Source organism: Cavia porcellus, unplaced genomic scaffold, assembly GCF_034190915.1.
Source record: "Cavia porcellus strain 051 isolate PalLab524CR breed Dunkin Hartley unplaced genomic scaffold, mCavPor4.1 scaffold_1, whole genome shotgun sequence".
NCBI classification, from domain to species: Eukaryota; Metazoa; Chordata; class Mammalia; order Rodentia; family Caviidae; genus Cavia; species Cavia porcellus.
This window is the reverse complement of record NW_026947484.1, coordinates 30,102,050-30,129,724: the sequence shown is the minus strand read 5'-3', so window position 1 is coordinate 30,129,724 and position 27,675 is coordinate 30,102,050. Positions and strand designations below refer to the sequence as shown.

Sequence of the window (27,675 nt, the reverse complement as noted above, 5' to 3'; positions counted from 1 at the left end):
TACGCATAGTAATGCCCAGTATGACAATGAGTTTGGGTAGCTGAAAATTTAGGATGGTTGCAAGTTTTGTGTAGTATTTGGATTAGCATCTTAATCTGTGCCTTGTCAGCCTCTTCAGCATACAAACTATGTATTTTTTGAAAACTAGCAAAAATAGATGCAGATTTTAGAAATGTTTTTCCTTTTTTTTTTTTTTTAAAGAACAAATAATGACCAAGGTACCTGCTTAAACAAATACTACCAGCTTTCAGTAGTTAGGATGGTTACATGTGAAAGAAATGATGCCAGATAGTAACAAATCCAAGAGAAGTTTATTATGAAAATGGCACCTGCGGATGAAAAAATTAAGTTACATAAAGACAACCATGTATGTGACATGTATGAGGATCTACAAAAGTATAAAAAGAACCCTGTTGTAAATGAAGTATGTACATTTCTGATCTGCAGCATTATCAATGGTCAATGAAAAAAAATGTTTCAAAATAAGCCAGGCACTCAGGAAGTTAGGTCCGGTTAGCTTCACACAAAACAAATGTACCATAGCTGTCACTTTGTAATGTTTTAATTATTTTTTATATATATCGTAGAGTTGGTAACACTGCTAAGATTTTTACGAACAGAATATCCCTTTCCCCATTATTCAGCTACTTGGCACCAGTCTCCTCATAAAAGTTTTCATATATTTGTACAAGAAATAGTTAAAAACACAGACACAGTCTTCACAGGTAATGAAGTGTTTTTTTTTTCATTTTGTAATTTTAAACACTATGGATTTAGACAGCAGCTGTGATTATCTGTTAGTTTAAATCACCAGAAATCATTTTGACACAACACAGAAACATTTATAAAAGAAAAAAAAAACAGCTGTCTAGCTGTTCTTTGTAGCTGATAGGTGCATTCCTTTGATTGTTCGATAGCTAGAGCAGAGCTTCCAAAATTAATCTTTAAATTTCTTGATCAAACTTCTTCACCTTCTAAACCTACTTATATCCTTCAAGTGAGCTCACTACTAAAATGTGTGGCATTTAACTTCCTTCTGTTATGATTTCACCATGGCTTGGGCCCAACTCACAGAATCAAAGGTTCTAGAGGAATCCACTCAACACAGTGATATTCAAAGGACAGCCGCGTTACTATATTAGCATTGCACGAATAAACAAATATATATGACAGTTATATATTCCATTACCCCCTCCCACTTTGTTTTTTTAAAAAAACATTGGTTGACCTTTGAAATAATTTTCTGTCTCACTGGTAATTGCTTTATATATTGCTCCATCAGCCAACCTGAAAGGAAACCAAAGAAAAGCACCCACTGCTTATAGGTAGAGCACAAGGGACTCTGGGAATGTCAACAACTGGGGCTGTATGGCATCGGTTTGTTTAGTATATCTGAGCATTATTCTTCAGTGCTTTGTCTTGCACTCCAGAAGAGAGTCATACCCAGAATTCCGTTGTGGGAAAATGGCTCCATTCACCTTGAGCTAGTTAAGAGTCTTTTTTTTTTTTTTTAATCTCTGAGAATGAAAAAGATTTTGGATATACAGGACAAGGAAAGCAGAGGGACGAGGGAGGACAGGACAGGGAAGGGAAGAAAGGGGAAGCAGGGAGCATATACACCAGCAAAGCAACAGCAGGAATTTTAAAAAGTAAAATGGAGAATTCACAGACAGTAGAAGCAGTCAGTATAGGGTGACATTACAGAGGAAGGCCACCACACAAAAACCACTAACCCCCAAGAATCACTGATTCACTAGGACTGCAGGAATGGGACTGTACCACTCCAGACTAGAGATAGAGCACAGAGAAGACAAAGGACAAAACAACTACATTAGCTTAGTATATACTGCATATAGAAACACACATTGAAACTGCATGGGACTGACGGCCAAAGACACATACACACTGTACACGTTACAGTTTTCACATCCGTTATTAGATGCCTTAACAAACAGCTGCCAAAAATGAAGTGGAGGAAGAATTTATACTTGACAGTCATTTGGAGTGTTTGACACCACACTGATTTCTGGCAACAAAGACAAAATAGGATATTTTTTCTTTTCTTTTTCTTTTTTTCTTTTTTTAACTTAATGTGCAGTTTTCATTTGCAGTTATCTGTCTGAAGCTTATTAACCCATTCTTTAGTTTTAAAACTTATTGGTTTCAATCCAGAAATAAGCAAAGGGAAATAAATTCTAGCAAACCAGTCCCCCAAAATACAACCTTCCATTTTTTTTTCTTTAAGCAAGAAATGAAAAAGAAAACCAGAAACATGTTAAATATTTTCCTTCTTTTACTTCGAAGTGTTACTGTAGTTGCAAAATTAGCCTCAGTTAGACTGAGTAAGGAAAAAAAAAAGCTCAACAAAAGACAGTATGTACCTAAACTGCTCCTCAAATCAGCTTGATTGAGTTTTCCGAAAGCCCCTTTTTAAAAGGACTTTACTGACCCCTTAAATTTAATGTGAGGCTATGTTTGTTAGTTGGGAGGTAAAAAAATTTAAGTCCTGCAGCAAACGTTAATGAGGGCTTTGTCTTAACTAACCAAGGAGACTGCAGCAACGGACTCCAGACCAAGACAGAACACATTTTTTTTTTCCCCAAAACTCAGCCCAGGAGCTGCATTTTGTATGAAGACATTACAGATTAATAAATGATAGCACCATGGTTTTAGAAATTAAGTTAATGTTTCAGTAATTAACATTTAGTCCAACTTTTTTTTTTTAAAAAACATTCTAGTCACAGGCCAGAAATTAAGTTTAAGAACCCAAATTATTTTTATGTGCAAGTAAGAAAATCTTAAAATCTTAACCATAAAAAGAGAATTAAATTCTGCATAAAATTCTAAAATACTATCCCCCTATTTTAAAAGGAATTAAGAACAGAAACAAACAAACAAACAAAAAAACCACCCCATATCATTTGACTTAGTCAAACAGGGCATTGTTTATGCTTGTCTCTTTCCATCTTGATCAGATCAAGATCTTTATGAAAAAACCAAGGGTTGTTACTTGAAAAATCTCTTGACCACAAGACTGAGTATTCTATGGCAGAGGCATATACACATTAAAGACATCTTAATAAAGATGCAAAGGAAAGCAAAACAACCCAAGACACATCTTAGAAGAAGACAAAACGGCAGGCAACTGGTCATCTGACCCTCTGAAGGCAAAAAATAAACGTATCTTTACATGAAAGAATAAGTCATATTAAAGAAAGAAGGGATGGAATGGGGACCGTCGTGTGGAGAGAAGACGCTGACCTGCTCGAATTCAAAGTGCTAGAATTAAAGGTCTAAAACGAAAAGCCGACGATGCCTCCAAGCGGAACCCGCGCACGCCGGGCGGGGGCGCCCGCCTCAGTCCTCCTTGCGCTCCAGAGTCTGCGCGGCGTGGATGCCGTTGCTGTAGACCGGGAAGGGCAGCGTGGAGAAGAGTCCCTCGGCCGTGGTGAACACGTTGCCCGCGGGCATCTGCGTCAGGCTGGCCGCGCTCACGGCGCCGCCGAACGGTCCGGACATGTTGAGCCTGTGCACGTGGTGGTAGAGCATCTCCATGGGCGTCTTGGGGTCGAGGCCAAAGCCGGGGCTGTTAACGTCCACGAAGTTAACAGCGTGCGCGTTGGGCAGCAGGTTGCCCTGCATGGCCAGGGTCACCTCGGCGGGCGCGTAGCGGATGGTGCCCGTGGTGTAGACCCTCTGCGCGGCCGTGCTGGTGGCGGCCAGGGTGCCCGTCACCCGGTGCACCAGAGGCAGCACCACGTTGCCCGCTTGCAACCTCTGCAGCGCCTCCAGGTCCCCAGTGTACAGCAAGGAGTTGGCCGCGCTGGGGCCCCCGCCGCCGCCCCCGCCGGCCCCGCCGCCCCCGGGGTGCTTGTCCCGCGGGGACGCCGACAGCGGGGGCGACAGAGGGTCGGAGGCGACGGGGGCCAAGGCCGAGGCGGCCGAGGAGCCGAACTGGGTCTTGCGGGCGGCCGCGCCGTCGGCGCCCGGCGGGGTGAGCACCGAGTCCGGGATGGCCACGTGCAGCCCGCCGCTGCCCGCGCCGCCCTGCGGGGACGGGAAGTGCTCGGAGCTGGGCGGCTTGGTCATGCTGTAGGGGGACTCGTTCCTGGAGATCTCCCGGTTGGGCGGGTAGTTCCAGATGCTGCTGTCGTTGTCGAAGTTGATGGGTTCCGAGATCTCCGTCTTGATCTTGAGCACCGAGGCACTGTGCGGGGAGGACAGCAGCCGCGGGGGCTCCACCAGGCCGGCGTCCAGGCCGCCGGGGCTCGACGCGCTGGACAGGCGCCGGCGGCTGGCGCTGCCGCCCTTCTGCCGTTTCCGCCGCTTCTTGCGCTTCTGGTGCTTGCTGGAGGCCTGCGCGCCCGCCTCGCCCGCGCTGTCCGAGTCCTTGGCGCTGTCGGACGTGAGCGACTCGCAGTTCTGCAGCCGCAGGTCCGACTCGCTCTCCACGTAGCGCTCCACCTTGATCTGCATGGGCCCCAGCGCGCTGAAGCCGTCCTCCGCCGCCTTGGGGTTCTCAAAGTCCGAGTGCTCGAAGCTGTCGTCGCTGTCGCGGCTGTCCGGGTTGCTGGAGCTGTGGCCGTCGTCGTTGCAGTTCATGTCGTTGTCGCACCCGCTGCCCGACTTCTTGCGGTCGGGCTCCGGGTCTTCGCTGTTCTCCGACTGATTCCCCTTCTCGTCCGACTTGGAGTTCTCGTTGTCCTCTGCGTGGGGTCCGCGGCCGGGGCAGAGGGGAGAGTGGGGAGAGAGAGGGGACACGGGGTTAGCGGGTTACAGGGCAGAGCCGGCCTCCCCCTGCAGGGGCGGGGCAGGAGGCATCTCGTCCCCTCCAGAAACGGCGCCACCTTCTGTCGACTGCAGGCCTGGCCCGGACGGGGACAAGTTTACCCGGCCAAGGGCGTCACCTGCACACCTGACACAGTGTAGAATCTCAGGCCCCACCCGGGCTGCTGAATGATTCTGCACCTAACAAAGATCTCCAGGTGATTCTCAGGCGCCTGGATGTTTGAGAAGCCCTGTAGCGATTACTCAGATAACCTGGAGAAAGGTGGAAGAGACCCAGAATGGAAGGCTAGGGGGCCACTAAAGAGCTCTGCACCATCCCCTGGTGAATATTTGTTCTTTCCTGAAAACTACACTCCCTATTTCTACTGTTACTTTTCTCCATAGCATTTATGAATTGCCGTCTCATTCTTTGTATGTCTTTATGTTTTGTTTGCTTCTGTCCTTTCCACCCAGTAGAAAAAGCCCCAAGGAATAGGGAATGTTCGTCTTGTTTTGTTTACTGCTACATACTATATAAATAAGGGGCAGAGACTATTCTAGTATCTGTCGTAGTAAGAACTTACAAATTAATACAATGTAGGGGGCAAGAAGACTATCAAGGTCCACTACAAGTACTCTCCTCTTCCTGATGCCTCCCTGAAGCTGTGTCTGACCTCCAGGAGTTCAGATTGACAGGCCTGGAGTGCTGCACTCTGATGGTAGGGGTTTGGCAGAGGAACTGTAGCCACCAGCCACATTTAGGAAGAATAGAATTTCCCAGGAAACACAACCTCAGAATCTTGGTGAATGCTGTTGATCTTTATGGATTTGAGAGATGGTTTTGGAGGGAGCTTGGGTTAGAACCTTGGGCAAATCATGTAACCACACTAGCCTGCATCTTCCTTTTTGTAGCAGAGTGACACTGTCAGAAATGACTTGAGATTTTTTTTTTCAGCTGTAAAACTGTATGAGTTTTGTAGTCCCTGGGTTTCTATGTGTCTGTGGAGGGGGATTAGGGATTGGAGGAAAAGTAAGTTTTTGTATTAATTCTCTTGAGCACCAAATAACTACTTAGGAAGTCTACTTCCTCAGATAATTAGAAAGGGGAAGCATGAATTTGTTCAGCATAAATTCAGAAGACAAGCAATAGTCCAGGACCGTGACAGAGGTATTCACTGATGTTACTGAATATCTATCCTAGTTTGAAGATTTGATCCCTGCTTGGTAAAACTATGAACATTTGGAACTCAAAGTCACAGGCTGTCTTGGAGCAGGCAGAGCCATGCCTAATACCTGCTTTCAGTAAAAAATGTCAGAGCTAGGTACGGGGTTGCATCATAATTCCTTTGTATGGAGATATATATATATATATATATATATGTGTGTGTGTGTGTGTGTGTGTGTGTGTGTGTGTGTACATAGGGGGATAGAGAATGAAAGTGACTCAGTATAATAATTTGATGTACCTCTATGTAAAAGCTGACTAGTTGCTTGGCCTTGACCATGGCCCTCCGGCTGCTGCCCACCCCTCAATTAAGGCAAACCATAGTTACAGAACATGGAGAAGTAATACCTGTAATACCTGAGGTGTCTTTAGAATCTGACTCAGAGTCGGATGTCTCGGAGGATTCCGAAGTTTTCTCTGGCAGGTGGGGGAGCTGTGCGATGTCCATGGGTGTGTCTTTGTACTCGGGATTGCTGTGGGTAGGAAGGCATTCATCAGGAGTGCAGGCATTCATTTGGGTGGTTTATTTTGAACTGTCTTCTCCTGCATTTCCTGTCCCTAAACCTCTGGAGTTTAGAAGACTAAATAGGACATAATTTTTCTGCTCTTAGAACTTTTTACAGAAGCTTGGATTATATGCGCCAGGGCACAAGTGCAACCTGCTGAATGATTGAATACCCAAATACTCTTGAAAGCTACTTTAAAAAGCTTTTAAGTAATCAGGTACCACTGGGCGCCAGGGAACTATGCCGCTTGACAGTTCTCCCCAAGCAACACAATTCTCCCAGTGTTCTCCACAATTCTTCCCCACACCTCCTGGTGTGTTCTACTTTGCTTGGGCTCCCACAGAGTTTGTAGCCTCAGTTCCCCTGTCTTGGGCCCTTCATGTAGTCTAAGAGACTACAGATGGCTCCAATGCTACTGGGAGGAGTGCAGAGTCCTTGCTGCCTAATGATCTGACAGATCACAGGTGCACCTTGGGATGCATGGATTATGGCTACTGAACTGTCAACACACCCATTACAATCACATTTTCATTTGCTCATGTGGTGCACACCTGTGGCTTGTTAGCTGGAAATTTGATTGCAGTGGGGAGAATCCCAGGGTGTGAGTCTCTACAGAATGGATCTAACCCCATTTGCGCAAACGTGCTCAATTTTTGTTCTATTTTTAATTCAGAAATAAGCCTCTTGTGGAAAAGAGAGCATGCTTGGTCAGTTTGGGCAAGCTGTCTTCTAGAAATGCCATTCCCAGGCTGGCTGATATCTGAGCACTAACAGCTCCTAGGATTTGAACCTATAAGGAGAACATCTTGTCTCCAAATGGGAACTTACCCTCCTGTCCTGGAAAGGCCAGCCAGGCAGAGGCTTACTACAGATGATTACAGAATCATTTGCTAACCTCTAGTGGAATTTCCATATTAAAGAATCACTGTTTCCGTAACTACTCTAAAACCTCAAACGTCCCTTGGAGGGTTAATTCACTAAGATGGATTATCAGACATTTACTCCTTAGTGTGAATTAGCTTCAACAGCAAAGCTCCCTCTAGATAATCAGATAAGACTAATGGCAGAAGGACGGACTTAGCTCTTTGCAGACTCCAATACTGAGGTCTGTCATTCTGCTCTGTGTTATAAGGGAATGGAAAGAAGACTGAGAAGCAGTGACTTAATAACAGGGAAGGATCAGCCTGGATGGGACCCATAAATCAGGGATTCTGAGGAGGAAGAAAGTATGAAAATGTTGTTCAGGGAAGAATGAAAGACAAGAAGACCAGAAAAGAAAACCAAACAGCAGTATTACCATGTGGCCGAGGAGATCTTACTAGAACTCCAGGGTATAGAAGGACACTTAGGGGCCACAGGCTGTGTAGTCTCCTTTACCTTCTGTGCCATGCAGGTTCAAAAGTCACTTGTCTCCTGAATGTCTTTTGTCATTGACTTCAGGATAGGTCTTTAGGTCAGTTAAAAAGGGTCCACTATACCCGAGACAGAGTCTGGAGCCTGAGGGTTGGTCTTGGACTATTTAACTCTAGGCTAGCTCAATGGTACTGATCCCAAATTGTGTAGACTGACATCTCCTTACCTTTTTTATTTCTTCCATTTAGGAAGTCCTGGGGCTGATGAGGTAGTAAGAAAGATTCAGAGAGGAAAAGAGTCTCACAGAATGGGGGTAACAGTCTTATAGATGACTTCAGTGCCCTATGTTACACCAACCTACAAAACAAACTTTTTAGCTTATAGTCTCTTGGTTGCCAGTGTTTAATTCTTAATATCAATGTGTTTCTGTGCACAATATCCTTTTTAGTGTTAAGAGCTACCATATATTTTTCCCTGCTTGGCACATGTGCTCTTTTGTCATTCTGTATTACACGTAGTTGCTGTCTGTGAAACTCCATGTAAAAGGACTTCTTGATATCAGAACCCATCCTGAGCATATCACAACCACAGGGGATACTTGGCATGAAAATCAAGCTTTGGAGAAAACCACATCAAATATACATACTTTTACTTTTAGAAAGAATTAATATAGAGCAGAAGAGGTCAAAAAAGGAAAAAGAAAGTAGATAAATGAAGACTCAGTTTAAGTGCTGCCCATTAAGCCCCTCTCTAGAGCAATAATCATTAGTATCTGATTGATATGCTGTTGGAAGCAAGCACATTCATGCCTTCAAGTCATCGCCAAAGTGTGTGAGACATGAAGGGCCAGTGTGCTGATGAGCCATAGTTGTTAGCATCTCAGCTTCATTTGGCTGTCTCCAAGAAAAATGGGGTTCAGGTTGAAATTATCAGCCAAAGGGCACGGCTTCCATTTATTAGACCTATTGGAAGTTTTCCTGCTCAGATCACATGAGGCAGTGCTGGTGGCTTTAGGATAACAGAAACCAAAGGCTGGAATGACATGCTGGGAGCGAGCCAAGCCAAACACTGTATTGTGATAGTTTCATGACAGGATTAGTGAAGAACCTCACAGAATGCTTGTCCCCTAACTCAGACCATCTTGTCTGTCTGTTGATTATTTTTTCTGCTAATTTGAATCCAGCAACAGAAAGTAGATGGGGAAGGAGAGAGAGAAGGTGTCTTACACCAGAATTTAAGAGACGACTGAGCTTGGACTTAAGTATGGATATAAATTTGAGGACATTTTAAGAGCAGTAAAGCTGGCCTGGGATCACAGAGGAGTGAGATAAAGAAGACTGTCTTCATTTTTTTATACTGAGATTGTTATTATTCTGGCAAAGCAACGTACTTTGTTTACCAAAACCTTAATGCCTAGAAAATTAAACTCTGTGGACAAGGCTGACTGCATCAAAGGGATGAACCATAACAGGAATATCCTGCACTCTGCTCCTTGTTCACCACCCCTCCTCTTAACAGTCCTAAAAATCAGAGGGTGTGAGTGAAACTGTGGTAGGGACACGGAAGTGATTTTTGAGTGCTTCAGCTGCAGGCGAAAGTCCATATTCTCTTTCTGGTCTCAGCATTTGTGAGGAAACTAAAGCAGCTTCTACAGAGTTGCCCAAATGTTAACTGAAGATTAATCGAAGATCTCACAAGTCTGCCCTGCAAGTCTTTCAGTCTCGTAGAAAGCAGAGTAGAATTTCCATGAAATTCCACACCAAGTACTGCCAAAAATAATGCTCATAACATGTCAGCTATTAAATGTAAGACTACATTTCTATAAATGAGACAAATAAAAAGGAATTAGAAATTATACCTAAGAAGATAATTCACCCAGATGATGTTCTTTTCATTGGCATTCTTGGCATTAATAGCTATGGTGGCACTAGACTGTATCCAAATGTAGCCTCCGTTCTTCTGCATCCAGCGATAGTACTTCGTCACACACTGACCCTTATTCAGCACTGAGGGAGAAAGGAACAAAGCAGAGGCATTACATTAAGACTGGGATCAACTGATTTTCCTCTCTGCGAAACCTCAACAGTAGGTCCTGCGCCATGTCGAGGGTACTCCTGTGTGTGTGGTGTAGTATCCCATCAGGAGGACAAATGAAACCATCAGCTTGGAGGAGCGGCAGCTCTAGAGCCAGGTTACTGGCATTTGTAGCAAGACTTTATTCTGTTTTGGGCAGCCATGGTGTGAGAGGAAGGATAAAAAGATTACAAATCTTTTTGGCTCGCAGAACACCTAGTGTGGATATTGTCAATGGCTTAGACGTCAGACGGTAAGAAGGCAAATTTGTATGTGATTTATTCATAGCTTCAAGGTAGCCCGCTTTGAGATTCTGGATATTTGAATGGTTCCGAAGATGCTTTACCCTTCTGTCTTTGATCATTTTCCCTGAGTGAGAGCAATATCAACTGGCGTCCTTACACATCTGTTCCTTTTGATCTTGTCTAACAGAATTTATAGTCCTTGGATGAACTAAATTTACATTGGTCAGTCAGGGGAAATTCTGGTGTGACTATCGAATGTTGGAACAAAATAAATCCTCGAATCGAGTCAGAAAGAAATGCTGGCCTAAGGGAGGCACAGAATTGACTTGGCAAGAGCCAAACACAGTGACAGCTCCACACAGACTAAAATATGGTTCAGAATGAAGGAACAAGTAAAAACAATCAGTAATGTGAAACGGTGCCATTAAATACCCACTGAAAGAGAGCTTTAAAATGCAGATGTTAAAAATGATACTTGAACCAAAATCTTGCCAAGTTGAAATTGATTTGATTTGTATCTGGGTACTCCTGAGCTAGTAAAAGGGGAAAGTGCATTAAATCATCCCCTGAAATAAAGTGCTGTGGATGGGGATGGTTTAAAAGGATGCCGGAAATGTGCAAAAGCTGCTGTTGTGTGAGTTGGACATGGATCGCCAGCAACTCCGCACCCCTCCCCAGCTCACCACCCAGCTGGCCACTAGAGGGCAGTGTGCACTCGTCTACGTGGCCCACATTTGGCATGTCCTTGTCTCCGTCTGCTAAAATGAAAAACCTCTAACTGCTGTAATAAATTTGGCTAAATTAGCTGCTAAATGGTTATCTCAAGTAATATGTATTTGCATTAATCATCTTGCTCTAAACCAGAACAAGCCAGAGTCCTAAAGACGTAGTAAATTCATATTGTCCATTTAATTACGGCTAATAAGTGCTTCATATACAATAGTTTCATGAAGTACATTTTGATTTTTTGTGGGGGTTGGATGGATAAAAGGGAGTCACTTTGGAAAAGAGCTGTATTCAGGCTGTTTAAACTCTTCTTATCATGTCCTCGGCCACTCTTTCTGCCATTGAGAGTGATCCCAGATCACATCAGCACGTACTGTATCTATAAACATATGCTCTGATGCTTTCCTCTCATTCTTTTTTTCCTCACAGTATGCTAAATGGATGGTTGTAAAATTTAATAATCATGTCTTCACTGTTACTTGAAAAAGGCTTGCTTTGATGAGGGTTTCAAATTGCGGCAAGTTCTATTCTTAGAATACTGAGCAGTTTAGGGTATTTTTAAGGTCCAGAACTGTCACCTTCCCTTAGTGGCGAGGCTCCACAGGTAGCATTGTACTCCCCTTTTGCAGGCAGTTGTAAGTTCTGCCATTCTGCATGCATGGCTTCCCAGGGCACAAAACTGCGTGGTGAAGCTGATAGCAGTAAAATACTAACTCTGCCACACCGCTCTTCTGTCAAACCATTGTTGCATGCAAACACGAAGTGCTTTTATTCAAATCCTCTCAACTTGGTTAACTATTAATCGAGGAATGGTATGCTCTATAATTCTGCCCACTCTGTCATGGTGAAAACTTACAGCACTCCAGTCAGTGGGTGATGGTATCTTTCCATCTGCTTTATCTCTGGGCTAAAGGGTAACTGCAAATGATTCTAGGACTTTTAATAAAGGCAACAAGACTCAGAAATCCCCTTTTAGAGTCACACAAAGAAAACAATGAGATTGTGACTGGATCGGATCAACCTAGCTGTGGGTTCTGGACTGGGAAGTGACCCAAAGTGGGTAAAAGTTTGAAAGTGCCAGAATACAGACTATAGAAAGTGGGAAAAAAAAAAATAAAGGAATTAGACTTGGCAGAATCAACATAAAGATCACCTGACTCTCTTCCTAATACATTTTTTCTTACAAGGAAGTGAAGTCTCAGCTTTAAAATGGATAGCAGCAAAACATCTGCCTCCCTGGTGGTTTTCAGGTGTGTCTGGAGAAGGGACTAAGAGGCTTTTCGCTAAAAGTCTGGCACAATGTCCTCTCTGTAAGGCAAGGCAGGATGACTTGGCCTGCTTAAGTACATCTGTGTTTTCTGGGAAACTAAATACTAACTTAATTGGGTCCACGAATACATTAATGAAAGTATTCTTTATCAAATCCAGACTAGGGGCCATCTCGCAAAGAGAGGAGACCTAATGAAAGAGAGGCAGGACAGGCACTTTGGATGTGAGGAGATAGTTGTAAAAGCACCACAGAGCAAGGGTGTGAGAGGTTTCCAGGGAGTTACATGATTATCTTTGAATTCTAGCAGTAAATTCCAAGAATCAGGTTCCAGAGCTCACCATCAGCAGCTGAAAAACTCAAGTTTGACCAAATCCAGATTATTCCCTGACAGACAGAATTTTCAAAAGATGGACATCTTAGTGTAGTCTTACATCATGACTTTTTCTTAAGGATGAGTGTTTTCTGCACGAGACTCCCTGCCTTATTGAGAAGCCAGATAACTACAGGTAAAGTATGAAGTTAGCTCTCACTAAAGCATAATGTATTCACCAAAATATCGCCCAAGTGGCTTTCACTTTTTAGAAGGTCTTATAAAAGACAGCACAGCAGAGTCTCACTTCTTTTAAAATGAACAAGAAATAAGTTTTGCTTGGGTTTCTAGAATATAAATTTGAGACTTCAGGATGAAGCTTATTTCTTGGAAAAAAAATCATACTGGCAAATCAGTTGGATCATTCCAGCTGTGCCAGAGGCAGGATCTGCCAGCTTTTCCTGAGCTCATGTGGTCCTAATCAGCTCAAGAAGAAAAGCCACCTTGGTGCCAGTTTGAAAGAGATTTTTAGTGTGTAATAAATTAGAGAACTTGAAAAAAAACACCAAAAACTTCTTGATTCTCTTTAATCCAGTGGCTTGTTTTTATTTTCAAGTTTGAGGTTTAGAGAGCAGAGAAAAATGAGAGTATTTGTATCAAGCTATTTCAGAAAATCCCTTTTAAAGGGAGAAGCAGAAAAAAACACAATATGAGTTACCTGCTATAGAAGTCCTTAAAAGATTGAATTGTCCCTTGAAAAGAAATAGGTAATCGTCAAACCAAGGAGCCAGCAGTAAGTTCATAACCACGTGCACAAACTCTCAGAGAAAAAGTGGAGCGAGGGGACTACATACGTGGATCATAGTTGTACTATCTCATCCACAAGATATGGGCTGCTAACATGAAACTCGGCATCTTCTCTTTGGTTTATTTCAAAGTTTACATTTTGTTGTCCAAAATTCTTGGTGGAGCAGCCTTTATGTCTTTCAATAGAATTCACTGATCACATCATAACATGTCTAAAGTTATCTTTAATGGTGTGTGATAGGAATTAGCTTTTTCATAATGATCTCAAAAAATTAAATGGACTTTTCTAAGATTTCACAAGGTTAACATAAAGACATAGGGAAGATAAATAGTTTTCATAAGTTCACTTCGAATCTTGAATGAGCCAGACATGACTGGCACAAGAATATGCCCCTATTGCTTTGAAGCCTGTGATGTAACCAATGGCTTTTTGTTGTTAGTGCCCTAAGGAAAACTAAGATTCAGTCCTCAGGACCCTCCATGCTCCAAGCTGAAGGTGTCTTTGAGTTACAATCTGTGTTCCTCAAAGGATGGAGGTGACCTTGCACTTGGGAGAAGAATACAGTAGAGAGACAAACAAAAATCGAACACTTCCTGGTTGAGTCAGTTCTGTTCAGTCAACAATTACAGAGAAAAGTGTCTCTTTGTCTTTAAGTCAAAATTCAACCGACTCCTAACTGCGAAGGGCATGGCAAATACAGTTCAATCAAAAGAAAATTGCAATATGCTTACATTTTAGAACATGTGACCTTTACATCAAATATGCATCCCCTCCAAAAATGAAGACTAGATGCTAAGTGTTATTGAATATCCTTTCTAAAATGTCACCTGGTCTGTTTGTTCAAGCTTGGTGGTCAGCATACAAGAAATGTTCTGCTCATAAAGAATAATTTCTCTCCCTCCAAACAAGACGAGTGTTTTCTTTCTTCCTTTCTTTCCTCTTTATTTTTCTTTCTTTCTTTCTTTCTTTCTTTCTTTCTTTCTTTCTTTCTTTCTTTCTTTCTTTCTTTCTTTCTTTCTTTGTTTCTTTCTTTCTTCCTTTGCCATAGTATACATGTATGGTCTGGCACACAGTTACCAACAGAGGGATTTAATTTTGCCTTGGGAAAACTGTGTCCACAGACATAGACTGATGGTTGAAAGGACATAAAGGCAGCCAGTGTCTCTGGCAGGAACATAACTCTGTTAGTAAATCAAAACAAATCAGTACAAGTTTGCCTTCAGAAATATGAAGGAAAAAAGAGAACATGGTCTCTTCCTGTTGGGGTGTTCCACAGAAGCAAAGCCAAAGAGTCTAAATAGTGAGTTGGTTGTGCTTTAAAAGAAGGAAGCAGTCGAATGCAGTCTGAAGAGGAGATGAAGAACACATATCAAAAGCGGTCTTTTAGCAAAGTGTCTCACAAAAGGACGCTTTAGAGGTTTGCATATGCATTAAAAAGCTGCAATACTTGGTGTATTCAGGTAGGTATAGAATAAATAGGAAATGGTGAGCTCATCGGAGATGCCACACTTCACATTCACACGGCTGAACAAAGAGCTTCATTATCGTCATGGCGATAGGAGGACGCATCTGCAGAGCCATTCACCCCCTCCTTGAGCCACCTTTTTAGATGGCTGTGGAGCCTGGGGAGTGCATGCCTTCTGCTCGAGGCTCCAAAATTATTTTTCAATTCACTACAGTCGAGTGTGTAAAAGTGTGTATGTTTAAGTAAGGGGGTGTGCTAGAATCACACTTTCTGTTTAATACCACAGTTGGGTGCTTTGCTGTAGCCACTGGTTCTCTTTCTACATTCACAAAACTGGCAGATGAAACATGAAAAAGAATACTGACTCTTTAATCTCTGCTTCTCCACCTAAGGCCCAAGGCAGGCTGACAGGGAACTTCATTCTGGAAACAGACTTTTTTTTTTTTTTTTTTTAAATAATTCTGGATTACTTTTTCCTCTGCTTTTGAAAAATGTGGACTATAGGGGAATGAACCTGACATAGACATAAAACAAGAACAAGTTTCTTTATCTAAAAAGTTACAGTCCTTGATGCTTACAGGAAGGTCATTTTCAAAACCCACAGGAGAAACAGCATTGTAGCCGCAGACTGTACTAAGTGCTTTATTTAGTTGCAGGGGAGACAGTTTTGCATTTAGAACTGCTCACAGGATCAACCAGGGCTTTGATGCTGTGCAGACTTTCCTATAGATTTTGCAATTAGTGAGCTAGATGTCTTAAATAGCAGGCATCCACAAATTGGTTTTTAGGTTTTCTTTATAAATCTATGTGCTGAGCAATGTTTGGTACAGTTGGATGATATTTGATATTTAATGTGAGTTACGAGCTGAAGGACAAAAGACCTGTGGATGGTCTGTGAATGACTATGCATCATCTATGGATTTTCCCCCTAATACACTAATGACAGGCCTGCTTGAACTGCTATCTGTGTGATTTACAACCTCAGAAGAGGTTTTGTCCTACACCACTGCCAATTGATAGATTTTTATTAACTGTTAATATTGAATCACACGGAAAACTTTTCATTGATTCAGAACATGTCAATGTGTTAAGTTTGAGAAATAAATTCCCCCTTTCTTCTTCATGATAATGTACTGAATCAGAGTCCACAGCTTTTAAACACTGATGGTATCAGTATCAGATTCTAGGAAGGAAGAATCAAAGTAATTGTTGGCACAAGTGACATCCAAGTTCTTAGATTTTTTTCAAGCTGCCTTTGGTCCAACCAGAGAGTTTTATTACTACTTATTCTGATTTTTCTCAATCTAAAATATTCAAGGGCATTTTTTTTAAAGTTCTCACACCTGTCTTTTTGTAGCGACTTGCCATTTAAAGGGGAAGTAATCTTTAGGATAGAATTAGGAAAGATTTACGGTGGGAATGAGGAAAATGGTAGATTTATCCAATTACTCAGTGAGAGTATTTTGAGTGTCCAACTCTGGGCCAGCAGTAAGGGATGTCATAGTAACAAAATTTGCCATGAGTACCCTATAGTTATTTCAAATTAGTCATGACAATTGCAACCCCCTTGCCAGTGATTGGTACAAATCCCAAAGATGATAAAACACTGGGCAATGAAATGCAAGAGGAAGTCATTACTGTGGGTGGTGTTTTAGAACGGTTTCCTCACTTCAAAAGCAGGGATTTGCCTCTACTTGCCTTTGAATGGAAAGAACAGTTTAGTGTCATTTTCACAAACAAATTTACAGTATTGACAACTGTGTGGAAATTGGCATATACGTCTGTGAAGCCTACGGAGTCTGACTGGGGGGTGAACGAATTCTTACTTCCTTTTAAAATTTAAGCGGAAGTGTATTGTAGTAACCAAGCTGACTTGGATGTAGGAGGACCTTTCAAAGGTGAAAGGGAGGCAATAAATCTTATAGGAGTTTTTAATAGTCTGGTGGACTGTGTTTCTGGATGCTGTCATTTTGTTGAGTCTACCGAAAATCTTTTAAAATAAATGTATGAGTGGTAACATGCATATACAAAACTAGTATTTTGTAAAATCATGAATATTTAAATTGGCCCAGACAAACTCCATTTGTTTCTGTTATGTAGATTTTTAGAAATCCAAGTACTTTGTGGTGAAAATGTTACAGATCTTCCCATGTGGCAGCCATCCTAATTGTGGGGCACTGTCGCTTGCTTCTGGGGAGCAGAACTCTGACTGTGGACTTCATGTTTGATGGCTTTTCCATCAATGCACCAGGGGAACAAACCTTGACTGCTTCAACCAGAAATGGTGATTCCAATCGTTGGCCAATATGTGGCTTTGGCTTGGGCACTGACAAAATGCTATGAGACGTGAAATGCTTTCTTTGTTTCAATAGGGAACAGGAAGCAGCGACTCACTGTTTTGTGACTTTGGACCTTGCCCCATGGGGAAGTGATGATTAGTGGGTGCTACAAGTATCTTGATTATAAAGAGACAGTTAAGACAATTACAAAGACAGTTCAAAGTAATTTTTACTTGGGTTTTCTGTCACTTATAACCAGATACATTTTAGTTGCTCCACTCCAAATTCCAAAAAGCCAGGGAAGATGTAGTGTGAATAAAGAGTTTGGAGCATACTGGTTTACCCCACATTTAAGGACAAGCTGTTTGTAGGCTAGAAACACACATGAATTAAATCCTGTATTACTTATTTGTATTTGAAAAAGTTTTGAGATATTTTTTGAGACATACAAGTTGATGTTTTAAGGAAAACTTCAAAAAATAATTTATGCAAGATGAAGAACAAAAAGCCATCCTGGAGTTGACTTTATTTATGTTAGCTGATTTAGGTTAAAATGAATGGTTTGGAAGTGTGGGTTTATTTTGTGTGTGTGTGTGTGTGTGTATGTGTGATCAAGTCTTATGAGAGTGATAGGTTATTACTACTGCTATTGGGTTTTTTTTTTTTTTTTGACAAATATGAGGTGTTTTTCCCATTAAACCATAGCTACTAGTTCAAATAAAGAATAAGAATCCATGGAAGAATTAAATGTACCAGTGAATTCAAGGTTCTGGCTTGGTCTCTGGGGACAGAGGAGAGATTCTGTGCCTACATTCTATGGCCCTCTTCTGCTCTTCTAGACTTGGGTTCCCTGACACCCTCTAGATCTGCTACTGTCTTGGTGTGCTGCCACCCTCTTTCAAGGTCCTGGAGAACTGCGGAGCTTCTCTCTAACCTCCCCTTGACTGTCCCATCTCTGGGGTTTCTGTGCTTTCTTTGTACATCTTAATAATGTTTATTCTATGGTACCCATCCATACCTGGCTGCTTCATGCTCTCTTCTCTTGCTACTGTGTCAACTCCTTGAAGACAGAGACTATAACGTAGTTAGTTTTGAAAAGTCATAGCAATACCACAAGGGTTTGTGTATAGCAGGAATAAATAGTTGTGTATAGCACTCAGAAATGTTAAATGAACTTGAACATGGAAAACATTACTGCCCATGTTTATACTTGTAATCAGTACAGGTGGAAAAATATTTCTCCATAGGAAGACACCAAAGATCTCCTATTTTTTCCTAACTTGGGTATTATTACTTTTATCTTTCTCCATAAATATTTAAAATTTTACATCTTTGGTTAAAAAAGTGAGTTTATCAAGTAATCATATACTCATTACATTTGAATACTGATTGAGAGAGCTTCAGGCCCAATTCACTAGTCACATTTTATTGTTATTAATCAAATTCGCTGAAATCCAAAGGAAAATGAAATCTTTGAGGTGGGTAGTTGGTGTGTATTTGCTTCTTGATAAAAGTGTCTCTAAGTAATATACTCCGTAGTCCTTAGCACACATACAGTCAGTGGGAGAGCTTTTAAACTTCAGATTCTGATTTTGTATGTTTAGGGTAGGCTTCAAATTCTGCATCCCTCTAAGCTCCTGTGAGGTACTTTTCTATAATGCAATATCAGTGCTGCGATTCTAGGCCGCCTTGTAGCAAGTAGAGCAGCCACAGCCGGTGATGAGGCTCTCTGGTTTTCTGACGGAGAGAAGAGACAGAGACAGAGAGACAAAGACAGAGACAGAGAGAGGCAGAGATACAGAGAGACACAGAGAGATTGAGATTATAATCCTAATTCAGTCCTGCATAAAATCTTGGCTTCTTCCCATTTCCTGTGATAATCTTTTCAGTTGACAGACAGGCACATGATACAGGCTAACTTGGCTTCTGAAGAAAGCAAACATGGTAGCTATTAAATGCATTTCCTTCCATGGGAATTTTTATATTCATTTGGAAGAAGTGAAAATACTCATTCACTTTGGGGAATAGTCCAGCCAATGAGCAGGCTGCACCTAAATCCCTGAAGACCACACCAGAACAAGGACTAAGATCAGAAAGCAGAAAAAAAGCCCCATGCTATGTGCATTTGGCTCAAACTTTATTTCTTCCCTTGCAGCTTCCTTTACAGTGTGCAATGGCTGCGTACCCAAATCAACAATTAAATTCCCCCTTTGTTTGTGTGGCAGATGACAAATGCATGGAGGACATCTTGTGTTGCCTAGGCAGGCAGGGCACTTACTTTGATTGATGCTCGGTTGTGGAAAAAAATGAGCTGGGAAGGAATTACAATGGAGGGCTTGAAGACTGGAAGGGGATATACTAATTAGTCCTGCATTAAGCAGTCTGCTTGCATTTGGCGGTGAGACGCCTTCAGGAGGGAAGTGTAGGGGTTATTGATACAAAACAGCATGCAATGCATTACGCCAGGTAGCTGTATATTAGTTGTGTTAAGAAGTATAGAAGTTTGTAATCAAATAAACTGAAATAAACACTTAGACTACTGTATGTTTTTTAAACACCCAACCTCAAGTATATTGGGTAGACCACGGGTTTTTATGTCCACTTGGATTCCTAGACAATCTGGAAGTCCTTCACCCTCTCTAGGATATTTTAGAATTCTCTCATTCTGGGCAAGATGTGAGGAAGGGAAAAATACCACCACACCCATACCCCATGGTTCCCCTTTTTTAAAGTCCAATAGCCTTAAACCCAGCAGGGGGAAAATGCTACAAGAGGGAAGGAAGTTTCTCCCTAGAGCACTTGAAGGTTTCAGACAATCGTTGCTGATTTGACCCAGGAAGAGCCCTAGGGATGTGTCAAGACTAACTCAGCTCCTATTACAGACAAAAGGTTGGATTAACTGAGAATAAAGAGCAGTGCAATGCATGTTGGTGTGTTTGGCTCAGCATTCTATTTTTCAGGTTATAGGCAGAGGTAGAGTGGCAAATGATTGTACTGTCACCTCTCTCATGAGTTCAGGCAACACAGAAACCCTGGGTAACTGTCGTGTGTGGCTGTAGGAGACAGGGCTGGTCACCTTCAGGTCAGCATCTCCTGAGCAAGAGGACTGGAGAAGGATGTGAGGGCAAGGTGTCCAAATAACTACAGATGTGAGTGGTTTAAAATTCGGAACCAAATACTGACTTGAGCAATTTGGCCTGAAGAATCAATGACACTGGGCTTAATGAAAAGAAATAGCAGAGGTCTTTGGTCACAGCCTGAGAGAAACAATCCTGAAACTGTTGTTTTTAGAGTTCTAGTATAGTTTTACTAGCCCAGCATGTTGGCACCAACAATGTGATTCTTAGTGACAGTTTCTGTAGAACTCCTTTATGGAGACCTCAAAAGTTAGCACACTGGCACCCAGATTCTTGGTTTGGTTGTCAGAGTTGTCAAACACAGGTGCAGCTGAAATTCCTCTTTGTTTTTCCTATGTTAGAGACAAATTCATGTATTGATTTACAGATGCCTGTGCTATGAAAAAAGAACCAGTGATAAAGATAGTCTTTTCAGTTACTAAAGGCTGGTGAGTGTTTTTTCTTTAAATTTTAGCCATGCACTGGAGTAAGACATACATCAAAATATCAGGAGCATGATCAGATGCCCAAACCTGTCTTTCATGGGCAGAACCAGGAATTGTGCCAATAGCTCCAGGAGAAAAGCTAAATAGTTAATGTGGTTTATTTTTTAACTATCTCTTTGTTTTAGAATTCTATCTTATTCTTGAACTGATGCTATGTCACCATGACCTTATCCTGCCAAGAAGGCAGAGTTGAGGCAGCCTTCAGTAATAGCCTAGGGCTTTGGACAAGCGAGATGCTGTGCTGGCTTTGTGCCTTTTCTTCCAGTGTTTACACAACCGAGTCTTATTACATGCTCTGTCATTTTGTTACTGGGCTTGCTTTGGTTTGAGAATTAAGTAAACATCAGACATTCCATCACACAATTTTAGACTCAATCTTACTTTATAATGATGTTAATGTTTATTGTACAAAGCGAGATGCATTTGTATATTTTAGCATTTTATTTCAGTCACAGAATGCAAAACCTGACATTGGAATCAGTTTGATTTGTGTGTGTGTGTGTGTGTGTGTGTGTGTGTGTGTGTGTGATTGAAGATATTAAGCACTACAAGAACGTTGAAATTTCAATCTGATTAGGATCAAAATTCTTCAGGATCAAAACACTCCTTTTCCTCCCCCTACAGCTTTACTAATTGTGTGCTACTTGACATTGTGGAGTTATTCCACAGCATGATAGCTAAATATGTGAAGTGTATTTTATTGTGCAGAATTATCAGCTCATTCTATTTGTTTTTCATGTATTTAAGGTTATTAAAAGAACTCAAAATTAAGTCATGTGTATGAGTTAAAATAGTGAACTCAATCACTGTTAGTCAGCTAAATCATAAAGCAATAGCTAATATGTCAGTATCAAGTGGTGAAAAAAATCATAGAATTTGAAAACACACATTCCCTGTTTATTAGTTGGCAAGATACCAGGAAAATTAGGAGAACAGCAGTATAGTGAATAACTTAGTAGTTTATTTTCAGGGCTTTCAATTTACTCTTGCTCCTGAAAATGAGATAAAAGTAGATCAGAACGAGTGGCATCAAGGATATTTGTTGGAGACCTTTGTTTTGTAGGAAGAAATGAATTCCCTAGCTCCTAGGGAATTCCCTAGTTCCTAAGGAATTGTGTTTCTTCAAGCTGTAAATCTCAGAGAGAGAGAGTATGATGTTTTCCAAATAATAACTGAGGATGACAGAGTTCTTTTTCTGTCAGTGTCAGGTTTCTGAATTTAGACCTCAATTAAGATTCCAAAGTGACCAAGCACCTGTGTCCCCATACACATGGCCTATTACAGTGTCCTTAAAACAACACTTTTAAAGCTGGGATCTTTGGATTATATTGTGCCAAAATTATGTCCATGGCTTCCTTTAAAGAGGCTGAGTTTTCTCTATTTTCTGTGAACTCCCTGCAACAAAGAACCTGATGTTTCTTTTCAGCAAATAGCATCATTTTTCCCCCAATTAATTGAAGAGCCATCTGCTTCTGTGATACATGACACCCATTCATTTTTAGCAACAAGTATGTTCCCTAAATCCCTGGTGTACAATATCAAGGCACATGCCAGTATTGGAGCAGAATGTGCAGGAGAGCAGCTATGCAAGGAGGCTGTGCCCCAAAAGACAGTGTATACATAGGGTTTGACATGGAATTTGGCCCTCTATTAGTGCCACTCATGCTGGGTTAAAATTTAATACCCATGGGTGCACTTGGAGACTGGCGAGCTTACTGTTGGGAGCCGCAGCCCCGAGCCCGGTCGCCTCACTTGGCGGACGTGCGGCCTGTGGTAAAGAGCAAAGCCTGGGGTAGATTACCCCTCCCATCAAATATGTTAGTTTCCTGCTTACCGCGTAAACAACCCGCTCAACAATATAGTCTGCCTGGCAACTGATGATGTTAGCCAATCAGCTTGCCTTGCTTACTTTAACATGATTGGACACTGTACCCGTATATATACCGGTGCCACCCCTGGGCGGAAGAAGAAGCCAGAGAAAAGCCCAAAAGTAAAAGCCCAAAAGGAGCCGCGGAGAGCGGACCGGTAGAGGCTTTGGGGCAGACTAAAGCACAAAAGGAGCCGCGGGGAGCGGACCAGAGGAGGCTTCAGCTGGGAGAACCCAGGGCAGGCTGTACGGAGAAGGAAAATAAAAAGAAAAGGTTGTCCACTACCAGACTTTGTCGTGTGTCCTTCCTGCCGGCCGGGAGCGGACATCGACAGCTTACTGTCTCCATTATGCATTTGAAGATCTAAGTTTGAAATGAGGGAACCATTGCAAAGATTCAAAATAGTCCTTTCATCCATGACAAGGAAGGAGTAAATACAGACTATTTGGTTGATGATTGCTACACAAAAGCCTCAGTGTTAGGCTATAGCACTTCATACATGGCACCTCTTAAAATGAACATGTACTTAAAATCAGAGTGGAAACTTGGGTTTAGAACATTCTGGGAACATAGCTGGTAGAGCTCTGCTCTTTCAGGAAAAAGCTGTTGGGTGGTCATAGAAAGGAGCATTTGTTGGAAGATAGCACCTTCCTAGGAGGTCCATCAGGTGAGTATTCCTGTCAGATCCTTTCTAGTATAAACAGCTGAGGAGACTGAAGAAAAGTGCAAGAAGAGACTGGTGTGTGGGTCATGGCCTGCACCTGCTGGGCCTGCTTGCATACGGGTCACAGAGTCAGGTCCCTAGGGTTAGGCCAAAGGGTTCAGCCAAAGGGTTGTTAGGAGTTAGGAGCTAGACTCAGCGTGGAGATTTTTTCCTTTATCACAGCACATGGAGAATAGAGGTACCTGCTCTTCTGAATAACTGTTTTTCCAGAAATATTCTGAAAAGAACTGCTGTGTTCACACCCTGTGCTCTGCTCCTAACCCTAGGCTTTCCCCTCACTCTGGTTTTGTGGCTAGTCAGATAGTCAGTTTTATAAGGCTGTCGCCTGTGTGACTTGCCTTCTTCCACCTGTACTTTGAAATGAAGACCACAAATTTCAAAATGGAATTTGCTCTCTAGAAAATGAAAGGGTCAAGGAAGCCCTTTTGACAGAGGTTCCCTCACCACTTTATGGGAGAAAGAGCATGAGACACCATGAAATTCTGGGTGAGTGCTTAAAGATCCAGCAATTTCTCTGGGCCCGAGGTCCAACTTCCAATCTAACGTCAGCACAAGTTGGAGTGATTTATATCTCACTTCTTCTCACTGCATGCTGCCAGTCCTCTCACATGTATCCATGAGAGATGAAGGAAAAAATCAGCACTAAAGCCACACAAGGGTCAGGGAGAGAGGACACCCGCTAGAGTTACTTCCCAACACGGGGGTACTTACGGTCCAGGTGACTATGCCTGATCCCCTCTACATCTTCGGCATGGATGAAGTGGTAGCATCTTTTCCCTACGATGTCTACAGGGGTCAAATCCATGTAATCACTAATTCTACAAAGAGAAGAACACAGGCTGGAACTCAGGAGGAAAATGGAGAGAGAGACTGTCAAATAACTCTTGATACTGATCTACTGACACATTTTCATCATGCTAGATACCCAGGAGGTTACGGCACAGGGTTTTTCAAAACTAGGAAATGTGCTGGATAGAGCAGTTATGTTTAAATAATTAGATAAGGTTATTCTTTTTTCCTTCTTTGGCATTAGAATGCACATTTAGACAACATAATTCCATGAAATTTTTGAGAACCAGTAACAATGCAAGATCCTCATTACAGGCCAAGATAATTCAAGGTTACATAATAAAATAAAAACATGTTATGTTTATACCAAATGATTAGAGACACCTTTCATTTAAACAGATTGACCTTCTATTGGGTATTTCCATGAAAAAGGGTTTCAACTGCTTCTTGGCATAAAGTCCAAATTGGCATTTCAAGGGATATAATTTAAATGCTGAGACATACAGATGCCTGGGGGTATTATCTTTTTTAGTCTTAGTCATTTGGGAGCTCAGCTTTCACTCCTGGCTCTTTTAACTGGTACTTTGTGGTGAATTCCTCACAGAAACTTTTAAACCATTGCAGCAGCTCTTCCGGGCTGTGCTCCACAGTGTGTGTGTGTGTGTGTGTGTGTGTGTGTGTGTGTGTGTGTGTGTAGGTCCCTGTCACTGACTGTCCAGACATCACTGTCCTCAGGCAGAGCACAGAAAAATGGAGCCCCAAATGGACAAACAGTAGGGGAATCTGCCTGGTGTACACAAACATTATTACATTCTGTATCATCAAGTACAGATTCATTTTGGTCAGTCCAAACAAAATTTTTTGTTTAATTTAGTCTTTTTACTGTCCCTGTGGGTTTTTTTCTTAATGATTTATGACATGTGAATGACATAAACATTCAAATATGAAGTGAATCTTTGGAAGTGATATGTTTAAGTAATAACTGAGATTATGGTTGGGAAGTTACCCTATCCCCACAAGGCAACTGGCCAAAATTGTCCTTCAGACAAAGAATTTATATCTAGCACACATAAACAATTGAAAAATCACCCCTCTCCCTAAATTTAAAGATCTCACAAGGCATGGAAATAAGAAAGAAAAACAAAACCAAAATACTATGGAATATTACTAATTGTCCTATTTGGTAAGTGAATTTCTCAATGACTAGTAAGTTAATGATATTTTTGGACAAATTAGGATTCTTAGTGGTAAAAATGTAGTTGGGGAGATGAAAAGGAGGGTTTGTCTTAAGCATTCCATGGTTTTGTGGTACAAAACAGATTAGCTGGTGTTTTCCTAAAACCATTAGCCTGTTTTTCCAAGTGCAGCTTACATCCCTTTTCTGCAAATGTGGGAACAAGGGTGTCATTAAAAGACCCTCCTTGGTGTTTCTGAAATTTGCCAGCTCCTCTGAAAGCATTAGATGTCGGCTTAGCCTGAGGCCGTCCTCAGGAATGCGTGGAAGAATGGTCTGCAGCTCGAGGAGCCAGCTTCAGTTTCTAGTTAACAGTCCTCTAATTAAATAATAAACCCCTGGAAAAAGCCACTCCATTCTTTAGGGAAAGTATTTCTTTATTCTTTATTTGAATTAAATCATTCAAAATGATTGAAGCCCTTTCTATGTACTAGAACCTCTTACAGTGGTGAATGTGACCAGCTCAGCCATCAAGGATTTCTTAAAACATATACAGCATACAGCAAACTACAATTCTGAGAAATCTGTCTTTTATTCTGATCCTCAGTTTCCTCCTCTGTAAAGCAACCTCAGAGGTTGGTGACGGGATTGATGAATGAAACGAAATTAGCATAACATTGTGGTGGCACAGGTATGCTTTTTTCTGTAGATCAAATATGCAATTACCTTTAATACAGGTCTTTTTCATAATTACTGTCTTCAGTTAGGAAGTAATGCTGTATTGTATTGGCTAATGGAGGTTATAGAAAGCTGTTTTTTTAATGTGAAGGGAAAAGACCTAAAAGTGAGTTACAGAAAATGATCTCAATTAGTAAATTGGTACCATGAGGCACTCAGGTCCATGGAGCTTGTCAAAAGAATTAATCAACTGATAACAGGAGTGAAAATGAGATGATGTTTTAGATAGGACAATCATTGAAAGTTTGATACATAAGCCAAAGCCCCATTTTTGGGAGGGGATAACGGTGAATCTGAATGAAGTAAGCTATGTTCATTCTTTGGCTTGTCTCTGCCTCCTGTGGTTGGGTCTCTACTTACAGTATTCTAAATTTTTAATCAGAAATTAAGCAGCTTTGTGGGTAGCAATCATGTTCTTTCATAATGCATATGGATGAAAAGCCCCTCTCAGATGTTATTCTGACTGGTCCATGCCCAGATAGCTTGACCTTGGAAGAAAAATAAGACCAAGGAGACTCCCACAGTATGTATTTAAAAGCGAGAGCTTTTGTGGCTTACAGCCTTGAGTTTAACTCTTGGCCAAGGGCAAGAAATCCTTTCTCTCTAAGCCAAAACTGCTCATAAGTGATCAAGATAGTAGCCACAGTACCTTATAGAACTGTAGTGAAGCTTAAATGAAATGGTGGAGATGATCAGATTTGCATATGACTGAGTATGTAGTATATATTTATTAAAAGGAAGTTCTTTTTATTATTTCCTGCCAACCAGTTAATCATTCTGGCTAACTTGTCTTTCTTAATATTTTATGGCCATTTCAGAATATTTTAGACAAACTCAAGTATATAGTCATGATGACAGAAATTTTAACAAATGCCAGCCAAACTTGAAGAACAGATTGAGAGTTATTTATGAAATAATAGTGACAAGCTCATGAGATTTTTTATCTTATTGGACTCAAATGGTAGGTGGGTATCTTTTTCCACTGGTGATATCCTTCCTTTGTGTCAGACCCTGGCTGGGAGTGGCAGGCATTTTCTAATTTGATCTCTACCTCTTCATTGCTTCTTGGACTGAATGCAGGAGCTGTCCAACTTGCTCTTGGCTGGCCTCTGGAGAGGTCAATTACTCCAGCCACTTGTCCATTCTGCTCTTTCATTTCCCCTCTGAAGGCACGAAGGCACTCACGGGGCTGGCTGAACACATATTGCCTTCAAGCCTGACAATAATCTGTGCTATAAAAGCATCCTCCCAAAACAGACTCAGTAATTCTCCCTGTGGCCCCAGTGGATGGATAGTATCACCAGGCTGCCTTCCCAGGCTGATCTGTGAGCCTCTTTCCCTCAGCCCCCATGCCCTGTGATTCTCTCTTCAAATTGGTCTGATGATGGGCTGATGACTTGTAGGTGAGAGGTCTAAAAGGGCACTGTCCCACACTGTCCCAGTTCTTTGTCCCTTGCTTTGTGCTTAATGGAAAAAGTGAACTTTTTATCCGGAGGCTAAAATGTCCTTTTATAAAAGCTCAGACTTAAGGAAGAACTGCCAATTAATTTATATGATGAGTCATCTTTCTTAATTTATAAAAATAAAATCCTTAAGGTGATACAGTTTTACTTAATAGTGTTGCAAATTCCCTTTTCACCTTTGAGGGGCTCAAATTGTCATTTATTCACTCTGGGCTTAATGTCTTCATGAACAGTGACTATTGTGATGCCCATTCTTGAAATTAATCAAAG

The 27,675-nt window shown here is 41.6% G+C and overlaps 1 protein-coding gene across 18 annotated transcripts in view; it reads right to left on the bottom strand.

The window, feature by feature from the left end:
• Window positions 1-292: 292 nt before the first annotated feature.
• Window positions 293-27,675, bottom strand: part of Npas3 (neuronal PAS domain protein 3) — an 815,093-nt gene continuing 787,710 nt past the window's right edge. For 14 of the 18 annotated variants that reach the window (XM_063246583.1, XM_063246621.1, XM_063246603.1 and 11 more), the window contains 4 exons: window positions 23,953-24,059; window positions 9,710-9,857; window positions 6,341-6,465; window positions 293-4,706 (listed from right to left, as the gene is read on the bottom strand). In XM_063246583.1, the coding sequence (XP_063102653.1) occupies window positions 3,358-4,706; window positions 6,341-6,465; window positions 9,710-9,857; window positions 23,953-24,059 (1,729 nt within the window). In that variant the 3' untranslated portion in view covers window positions 293-3,357. The remainder of the gene's footprint in view (window positions 4,707-6,340; window positions 6,466-9,709; window positions 9,858-23,952; window positions 24,060-27,675) is intronic. The other 4 variants (XM_063246612.1, XM_063246645.1, XM_063246577.1 and 1 more) reach the window with 1 other exon arrangement.